At 37.5% G+C, this 9,693-nt stretch overlaps 1 protein-coding gene across 2 annotated transcripts; it reads left to right on the top strand.

The window, feature by feature from the left end:
- Positions 1-344: 344 nt before the first annotated feature.
- On the top strand, positions 345-9,411 carry LOC132622026 (protein STICHEL-like 4). 2 transcript variants are annotated; one of them, XM_060336535.1, is made up of 8 exons: positions 345-906; positions 1,015-1,292; positions 1,333-3,538; positions 4,452-4,671; positions 4,970-5,488; positions 6,030-6,621; positions 7,705-7,768; positions 9,028-9,411. In XM_060336535.1, exons 3-8 carry the CDS (start codon positions 1,505-1,507, stop codon positions 9,118-9,120), a joined length of 3,522 nt encoding a protein of 1,173 aa, XP_060192518.1. In that variant the 5' UTR covers positions 345-906; positions 1,015-1,292; positions 1,333-1,504; the 3' UTR covers positions 9,121-9,411. The 2 variants fall into 2 exon arrangements, with proteins under 2 accessions (XP_060192518.1, XP_060192517.1); XM_060336534.1 differs by having other exon boundaries at positions 1,015-3,538.
- The last annotated feature ends 282 nt before the right edge of the window (positions 9,412-9,693 follow it).

Raw genomic sequence — 9,693 nt, 5'->3', positions numbered from 1 at the left:
ACCCCAACAACCTCTATCCTTTATCCCTATTGGGAATAGATTGAATTTACTTGAACATACATAATCATTTATTGGTCAAATCTGCTATGGATCGAATTACCTGATAGATTGAGGGAAACAAAAATAACAATATTTAGCCAGAATTTGTTTTTTTTTAAACTCTTAGCAAAAGATTCACCATTAATTCTGGTAATAATAATAATCATATACTGGAGATTCAAATATATGATTATTTAATTATTAACCAAAATCATGACAAAAGACCCCAAGCAAAGAAAGATATCCAAAAAGAGAGGAGCATTTAATTCAAATTTCCCCATCATTATCTAATGCTAAAAACAAACAAAAAATGAACTCTTTTTTGCTTTTTTTCTCTTGCAAAAGTGTCCCTAATTCCTCAGCAAAATTTCCAAGATTCTTCCCTTTCTCTATCTCTGTGTCTATAGAGTGTATCAGTGTATAGACATAGACATTTATGTTGTTCTGTAGTAGTTTCTTTTCTCTCTCTAGCCCCCCATTATTCTTACAAAATTTCACAAACACCCACGAATCTTTCTCTTTCTCTCTCTGTACTGCTAAAAAATAAACACTACCCATTTTCTGCTCTGTTCAGCTCGTAACTGGTTGTCTCAATTTCTGCAAAAATAAAACACAGAGTAAAACAGCACTTAATACACAAATGCACATGCTCTTCTCTGTGTGTGTGTGTGTATTTGTGTTTGTGAGGTGAGAGGCAACTTCTGTCGTTTTCTTGAAAGAACCCCTCGTGAAGTTCATGTGAAAGTATGGTTGGTTAGATTAAAAAGAGATCTGAGAAAAAGTAAAGCAAAAAAATAAAAACTTTTTATGATAGTAACGGGTCACTTGCTTGCTTAGCTATTGCAACTAAGTTCCCTCTTGATTCAGGTGAGTGTAGTGTTTCCAACTTTGCTTTCTTTTTTCACCATTTTTGCTAGAATATATGGTGACCCTTTACTTCTACTAAGCTCTGAAAGTTTTGGTTGGTTAATTCAGGTATTTTTTTCAAGAAGAAAAGTGGGCTGCTTTGCCACTGTTTTGAGTTAAATGTGGACAGTTTCTTGTTTTTAGGTGTAAAGGTGGAACCTTTATGCTCTAATTGAGATGGGTTTTTGTTATTCCTTTGTTTTCTTTGTTGGCTAGTAAGAAAGAGTGGCAAACTGGCTATGAGTTTGTGGAGGTTTTGGATTTTTAATGGCTAATGATTTGGTTTAAGATTTTTCTGCTTTGGAGTTTTAGCTGTCACTGGACGGTGAGATGCGTTTAGTGTGAACGTGTATAGTAATTGACAGGCTTATTTGGTGGTTTTGGAAGGTAAATCTCTGATTGATTTGGTCATTATTGCTGGTAAATTGGAAGCCTATTTAAGTTGGACTTTTCCATATTTGAGAAGATTTGGGACAAACTTGGAGAGAATGATGCATTTGTTGATGTCTAACCATAATTCAAGAATATTTCCGTTTTTGGAACAATTTATGTACTGATCATGACCAGGGCTGTCCGTGACCGGATACTTAAGGATGCAAATGGAAACATTAGTGATCATTTACGAAATCACATACATTTAACAAATTGTATTCATTTGAAGAATCACATGCATAAGCAAAGCCCAATGTTGAATGATAGGTCTCTTATGAGGGACCTTGTTGTCCTTCAGAGGTCAAGGTCCTTGAGAGATCCTTCTGCAAGTCCGCCCTCGTGGCATTCGCCTTCAGTTGCGGATGCCCTTCTTAAAAGAAGCGAAAGGGATGCTTTTGTGAGCAATGGTAGGCGGTCTGTAGGCATAGATCGGCCTAGAGATGGTAGAGGTTTATCTGGAAACTCACCTCCTTTAGCTGGCCGATCGTCGTCTAGAGTGGCTTCTGCAGAGATTAACAGGCATAATACAGAGCGACTGGCAGGGGCTCCAAGTGAACGAAGTAGCAAGAGTGGAGTTCGAGAAAGGAGGAGAGTTAGGAGAGACGAATCAAGCCGTAGGGATCTTGGAACCGACTTCATTGCTGAAAAGGATGGGCGTCCCGATGATGGAAATGATTTGGTATCTGCACTAAGGGATAGAATTAGCAATGAAACAGAGAGGCAGAGGCTTGATGATCGAATAAGGACCCTCTCCGAGCAATTAAATGATGTTCCAATGGACAGTGATGAGGTAGCTTCTTCTCACATTCATGCTCGTGGAAGGCATGCTCATAATGAGAAAATTGCAGAGCAAACAGAGGCAACCACTCGTGGGAATGTCAGAGGAAAACGGCGTAAGTTTCGTGGGGCAAGAAGAACTCGGACTTCTGTTCCATCAAGAGAGGCTCTTGCCCACAATGAAATGTCTGTGGCCTCAAATTCATTAGGTCAAGCTTCAGCACACCAAAAATATCATGCAGAAGACGGCTACGAAGAGTATGTCAACCAGAATGCAACAAGAGATCCAAGCAATGGATGTGGAATTCCTTGGAACTGGTCAAGGATTCATCATAGAGGGAAATCATTTCTTGACATGGCAGGTAAGAGCTTATCTTGTGGGTTGTCTGACCCAAGGTCAAAAAGAAGTGGTGGTGGTCCAAAAGGGAGGGATGCTGCTGATATGCCAATAATGTCCGAATACTCGAGTTCATCTAGTAAATCTGAGGCAGAGGCGTTGCCCTTACTACTTGATTCTCAGGGCAGTTCAGACCATCCTGCTTGGGTTCATGATTATTCGGGAGAGTTGGGTATCTATGCTGACAATTTACTAAAACAAGAACTTGACTCGGATCTTGCTTCAGAAGCTAGATCAGCTGAACAACGCAAATTTCATAGGCGTGGCAATAGTAGGCACCAGAGTCTAACACAAAAGTATATGCCAAGAACTTTCCGGGATCTGGTAGGACAGAATTTAGTTGCACAAGCTCTTTCAAATGCTGCTGTTAAGAGAAAAGTTGGCTTGCTTTATGTTTTCTATGGGCCTCATGGAACAGGAAAGACCTCATGTGCCCGCATATTTGCAAGGGCATTAAATTGCCAATCCATTGAGCATCCCAAGCCTTGTGGTTTTTGTGATTCTTGTAGTGCACATGATACAGGCAGGAGTCGAAATATAAGGGAAATAGGTCCTGTCAGTAATTTTGATTTTGAGAATATGATGGATCTTCTTGAAAATATGATTGTTTCCAAACTGCCATCCCAGTATAGGGTTTTTATTTTTGATGAGTGTGACACGCTGTCTCCTGATTGTTGGAGTGCTATTCTAAAGGTCATCGATAGAGCTCCTAGGCGAGTCGTTTTCATCCTTGTATCCTCAAGTCTTGATGTCTTGCCTCATATAATCATATCTAGGTGCCAAAAATTCTTTTTCCCCAAGTTAAAGGATGCAGATATCATCTATTCTTTGCAATGGATTGCAACCAAGGAAGATCTTGAAATCGATAAGGATGCACTCAAGCTTATTGCATCAAGATCAGATGGATCGCTGAGAGATGCTGAGATGACTCTTGAGCAATTGAGTTTGCTTGGCCAGAGAATCTCTGTCCCTCTTGTGCAGGAGCTGGTGAGTTTTCTGGCATTTTCTCTTATCAAAACTCGAGGAACTTCTTGTTTCTTTGCTGACCAAGATATCACTTGAATTTTATTTGATTTGTAAATAATCATATGAAATGTCCAAATCAAGGTTAAAAATTTGTGCGTGAATTATGTTCTCTTTTGTTCTCCCTTTCTTCAATGCATCTTTACTAAACATGCTTTGATTTAGCATACTGCATTTTTTATCAAGTTGACGTTGACCTTCACAGCGTTAGAAGGAGATTTTAGCTTTTCACTTTTTTGTTACCTTAAACTATGCTTTCAATGAGAGGGCGGCATACGGTTAATTTCTGTTTGATCTCATAATACAAAAAGCTTTAGCCAAATGGTGTAGATGTTTTCTTGCACGCAAACTTATTTGATTCTTTCCGTGTAGGAGGCTAGGTGCCTAAGACTAATTAAACTATTATCTTACACTTCAGGAAGAAGCCTAGTCTTTGGTAAGAGAATATCTTGTCTTTAATTGTTAGAGGTTTTGGTATATGTCTACCATATCAGTTTACAATGCTGCCGAAGAAGTACTAGGCATCTTGGACGTGAATTTTAACAGGTTGTCCAACTATATGATAGAAGCCTAGGTGCATATTTGAATGTACTTTAAGCATCCTATAAAACCAAACTTGCCTCTAATGGACTGGTTATTGCATTTTGGATAATAATATTGAGATACTTAATTAATGTTCTTTGATGAAGAAGTGGAATCTCCTTTATTATAATTTGTTCTTCTTGCACTTATGTATACTTCTGTGGAAAATCGCACTAATCAACAGAAAGGCTAGCTTTGTTTCATCTTCTTCGATACATTCCCTAATTGCTAAATTTTAAAATTATATATGTAATTCAACCTTTTAATAACTTTTTGTGACTTGATGGTAATACAGGTTGGACTTATATCCGATGAGAAATTAGTGGACCTACTAGACTTGGCATTATCTGCAGACACTGTCAATACAGTGAAAAATTTGAGGGAGATCATGGAATCTGGTGTTGAACCCTTAGCTTTAATGTCACAACTTGCTACAGTCATAACTGATATACTCGCTGGGAGCTATAACTTCACAAAAGAAAGGCCTCGGAGGAAGTTCTTTCGACGCCAAGCAAGTAAGTGCTCCATAATTTGATAGATTGATATGATACTGGATAAACTACTGGGTAATAGCCCACAATCGCAGACAATAGATATTGCATTTCCCTTTGTAAGTCTTCCAATTAAAAGTTAATCAACTTTGCTTGTGAAATAATTTGCAAGAAAATCTTATATCACAACCTCCAATTTAACTAATTGGCTTCTCATTCTCTTTAGATATTCTCACAAGAACTTCCGAACTTTATATGCCAGTTTAATCATATTATTCCCAAGTTCAACTTGATCTCACTTTCCTCTATTCTTTGGTTGCAGTATCAAAACAGGATATGGAAAAACTGCGTCAAGCTCTAAAAACACTCTCTGAAGCTGAAAAGCAGCTGAGAATGTCAAATGACAGACTTACCTGGCTTACAGCTGCATTGCTGCAGCTCGCTCCAGATCAGCAGTATATGTTGCCCAATTCCTCAGCGGACACTAGTTTTATTCAAAGTCCACTAGGCTTGAACAATGAAGGAGGGACGGAAAGACCCAGGAAAAGCAATGTTAGGGTAGAAAACTTTAAAGCTGGATGTTCTGGTGATATTTACTCTGACTCCAGGATGAAAGGGGTTTGCATTGGTGGAAAAGGGCATAATGGAGCTGGAGTATTTACTCAAAAAGCTTATAGTGTCTCTAGTGATAAAAATAGAACAAGCAGTGGTCAGGTTACAGGTAAGTTGCACCGGGATATTGAAGAAATATGGTTAGAAGTGCTTGAAAACATCGAAATAAATGGCTTAAAAGAGTTTATGTATCGAGAAGGGAAGCTTACGTCAGTCAGCTTTGGAGCAGGTATAATTTGTTTATTCTCTTACAAACATCCTTAGCTATGTCTTATGGTCATGACTAGTGCATTGTTCTTAATTATTTCATTAGCTATGTCGTATGGTCATGACTAGTGAATTTTGCATAAATAGATTCAATTTAGGCAATTCAACTGCATGTTTAATTAGCCGGTGAAAACCGAAAGAGTTTTCTCCACTAGATCAGCTTAACACAGAATGCTGTACATTAAGTTTAAGTATACCAATTAACATTAGCTTAAAACAGATCTTGATTATTTTAAAATGTAAACTATTACGGGATTGCACTCTTTCAAGGATGGATTATGTGATGGATCCAGGAGAAAAGCTTCCTTTCTCTCATTCAGGTACCAATTTGGGGTTGAGTTTTCTTGGAAGGACCTGTCTATTGAAGTTTCTTGGATGTAATCATTCGTTTCGTGGTCAATAGTAACCATGCGAATATATTTGTAAATGTCTAGGATGTTAAACTTGCTTATGCTCATTGTAGATGTTATTTGTGCTCATCAAATTTGTTAATTTCGTTGCAGCTCCAACTGTTCAGTTACTGTTCAGCTCACATCTAACAAAATCCAAGGTTGAGAAATTCAGGGGTCATATTCTACAAGCTTTTGAGTCTGTTCTTGGGTCCCCAGTGACAATAGAAATCAGATGTGAATCCGGGAAAGATGTCAGAGCTGGACCAATTGTATTGTCAGCACCTCATGGAAATGGGGGAAGAACGGCAGGTCCTGATGAAATCAGCAGAGCACAAGTAAATGATAGAGAAGGTTTAGCTTTTGCAAAGCTTGACTCAAGAGTAAGACGTGATAGCGAGATAGTTGAAGAGGAAGCTTCTCCAAGAGAATTGAAACACAATGATCAGATCGACAGCAATACACGATTTGATAGGCGGAATTTAGAAAGTGATTTTCCGGGAGAGACAATGTCAATTGCCAAAAATTCATCTACCTCCATTCCTGAACGAAGAAAATTAGGGGATAGAAGCCAGAGTTTGAGCCTGGTTAAGAGCAAGGTATCTCTTGCTCACGTAATTCAGCAGGCAGAAGGAGGTATGCAGCCAAGTAGCTGGTCAAAACGCAAGGCTGTTTCTATCGCTGAAAAGCTTGAAGAAGAGAATTTGTATGTACCTCTTTTCCCATCTTTCTTGTATTACCACTTATATATCTGATTGTATATGTGATGTGTAATCATTTTAACATTCATTTGCTTGAAGAGACAAATAATATCCCTTTAAAATGCATAAAACAGGCCGATGTCTTTAAGTTGTGTTTTGATTTTATACAGTATTACAGATGCTGAAAAGATTAGAGAATGCCTTATCAATTACTTGGTTGAGGAGATATAAGGTGCATATTTGATATTTGTATCATTTGAAATGTGGAACAGAAGCAGCCCTTTCTTCCTTCACTGGTAGGTGGATTGACAGATACGCATGATAGAGAAACATACTCCATCCAACTTAGTGTTGTCTTGTCATCAATTATCAACTAAAAGACCCCATAGCAAATGTTACAAGCTATCTATACTTCTTGTAACGTGTAGATAGACCTTTGAGTATAACATCAAGCAAGTTATGACCTTTGAATTAAAGCAGAAAGCCATTCATCTATGCCTATTGTCCAAGCGAGTTATGAACTTGGCCTCAATTTTGTCCCCGACCCCTTTTCTTGTACGAGTTACTTAGGCTGAGAATATTGCAATAACATGTTTCTGTACGAACACATCTCTCAACACGTGTGTATTTATTATATGTGTCTTTCCATACCTTTTCGTAATTCTTTTTTTTTTTTTTTTGATAAATACCTTTTTGTAATTTTCTTCTCTGTCAAGTATTACAAAATATATGATAGTAGTTCCTTTAAAACGCCACATGAAGCTGAAAGTCGACCCTTCTACTTAAAGAACTTCATCTTTTCGTGCTGATCCCTGGAAAAACATTGGTCTGAACCTGTCTTGGAGCAATTTTGCCACTGGAAACCTTATAAATACATCCGATGTCGATTACTTGTACCATTGGAATTTTACCTCTTAATAAAAGAATTTTTTTTCTTGGAATAGTACTCTTTTAATGCATAGTTCTTATGGACTTATGATAGGTATAACTGGTTTTACTTGATATTCAGTTTTTGTTGGAAAAGGCGTAACTGTTCCACTTCTAATTTGACTATTCTCATGTAGTAATGTGATATTTCTTCTTTGCAGGAGATTAGAAGCAAGATCAAGGAGCTTGCTTTGTTGGAAGGCTAAAAAAGTCACCCGCCGAAAGGTAAACAAGATCAAATGTCTATTTTCTTTTTTAATGCATTTAAGAGTCCTTCTAATATTTTCTACTCATCTTAGACAGTTGTATATCAACATAGTTTGCTTGCGTTGCAAGTGTAAGCAAGTATGAAGATGTTTCACTTCCTAACATGTCAAATGAAGACGCTTCCTTAGCAGCTGCCTTATCTTACATTTAGCTGTTATGATGGACCATGAGCAAAAATCTCTTAAGCTTATAATTTCGATGGATACATTTTGTTACGTCCCATGAACAAAGGGGTAAATTAGTCTGATGACAGGCCTTTTGCTATAGACACCCAAAAAAAGAAGAAAGACTGGCAAAGGGAGTATGGTGGGATGTATTGTGGGCACACGTTAGAGGTGTACCCGTTTTCCTTCACTTTTTTCTTTATAAATGCGATGTCCGGGCTAGCTTGCGTGCACCTCAATTATTCCACCAGATGCTTTCTATACACAGGAATCGAGTAACTCCACCCACTCAGGCTTAGGTAGATGGAAAGAAATTACCTAGTGTTTTTTGTCTCTACTGGGATTTGAACCTGAGGACTTCATGGTTCTCCTCCTACTTAATAGACTTTTAGGTCACATCCTTGGATGCAAAGCTGCAAATCCAGTTCCAAACCTAGATATAGCAAATTATCTGGCCTTATCTGTGGCTTCAAGAGTATTCCGTCCTGTTGCAAGTTGTGCAACTTTTAGGAAAAACCTCTGCGCTCCTCCCCCTAAAGAAAAGCCAAGGGAATGGGCAAGGAAATTGCACAACTCGTAGTTTCAACTATTGCTTAGGCAGTGCAAGAGATGTTTAAACTATAATATGGAGTCGATACAGCCAATTTTCTGTAAAAGGTGTCCACAATTTTTGAATATAAAAGGTCTTTAAACAACATCAGGCTATAGCTATAAATAGCAATTTTCTGGTTACTGGTGACATATTCCTGTATGCCAAGATTGCTGCTACTGAGGCATGATGCTGATGGAGAGACGTTTTCTTTTTTTGACTTATTTATCAATGAGAAGATGCTCTTTATAGAGTGAATGTGCAAATGGGATGTAAATCCATTTTCCACTTGTACCTCCTTATTTCTTCTGTTCTATGATTTGGAAGAGCTAGAGGCTTTAAAGGGTAGAGGCACCAACTTTTGCTGCTTATTGCACATTCAAGAAATACTGATTTATTAGCAAACTTAGTAAGACGACTGATTTATTTGAAGCTATTAGTTAACAGTGTCGTTTACCGTGCAGCTTTCACGATTGAAAACAAGAAGTAGGAGGCCAAAGAGCTTACTGAGGTTCGTTTCTTGCGGGAAGTGCCTCTCTAGTAGGTCTCCAAGGTAGCAGTAAATGTATCAGAAGTAGGGGCAGATTTTCAGTTTTAGTTCATCTATTTGTTGAAGTCAATCTTTATTTAGAGGGTCAATTTCATTTTTCCAATAATAAAGTAGAAGATGAGAAATGGAAGGTGCAACATTATTAATATAGCTTTTTTTTAGTTTCTAGCAATTTTCTTTTTAGATGTCTAAAGTAGTTCTCATGTGCTAGACTATTCTACATTTTATTTTATTTTAATTATTGGGAACAAGTTCTCTTTTACCAGATGAGAAATGTGTTGGATTCCTAGTTAAAACATTTGTTTCAATGGTCAATTTTAGAAGATGTAATCTGGAAGAAATATTCTGGAAACATATTGGGGAACTTAAGACCACAAGATTATGCATTCAAAACTATTAATCTCCTCTAACTGAATAAGAAGGGATTTTAAAATCAATAGATATTGTAAACTTGATTTTCTTTGTCCATTAGAAATTAAAAAAAAAAAAAAAATCCAAGTAAGGGACGGGTGGTGATGTTTGTTTCTGTTTTCCTTTTCTTGTTTTCTCTAATGGTCTTTGTTTTCTTTCGGGTCATTTG

The sequence above is a fragment of the Lycium barbarum genome, chromosome 12 (assembly GCF_019175385.1).
Source record: "Lycium barbarum isolate Lr01 chromosome 12, ASM1917538v2, whole genome shotgun sequence".
In the NCBI taxonomy this organism is placed as follows: domain Eukaryota; kingdom Viridiplantae; phylum Streptophyta; class Magnoliopsida; order Solanales; family Solanaceae; genus Lycium; species Lycium barbarum.
The sequence above is the reverse complement of the archived record's forward strand: the minus strand, read 5'-3'. Positions and strand labels throughout refer to the sequence as shown.

Excerpts from the sequence above, each read along its gene's own strand:
- LOC132622026 (XM_060336535.1), top strand. The coding sequence starts at position 1,505 with ATGACCAGGGCTGTCCGTGACCGGATACTTAAGGATGCAAATGGAAAC. Across the intron at positions 4,672-4,969 it reads GTTCTTTCGACGCCAAGCAA|TATCAAAACAGGATATGGAA; the intron begins GTAAGTGCTCCA and ends CTTTGGTTGCAG. Across the intron at positions 6,622-7,704 it reads AAGCTTGAAGAAGAGAATTT|GAGATTAGAAGCAAGATCAA; the intron begins GTATGTACCTCT and ends TCTTCTTTGCAG.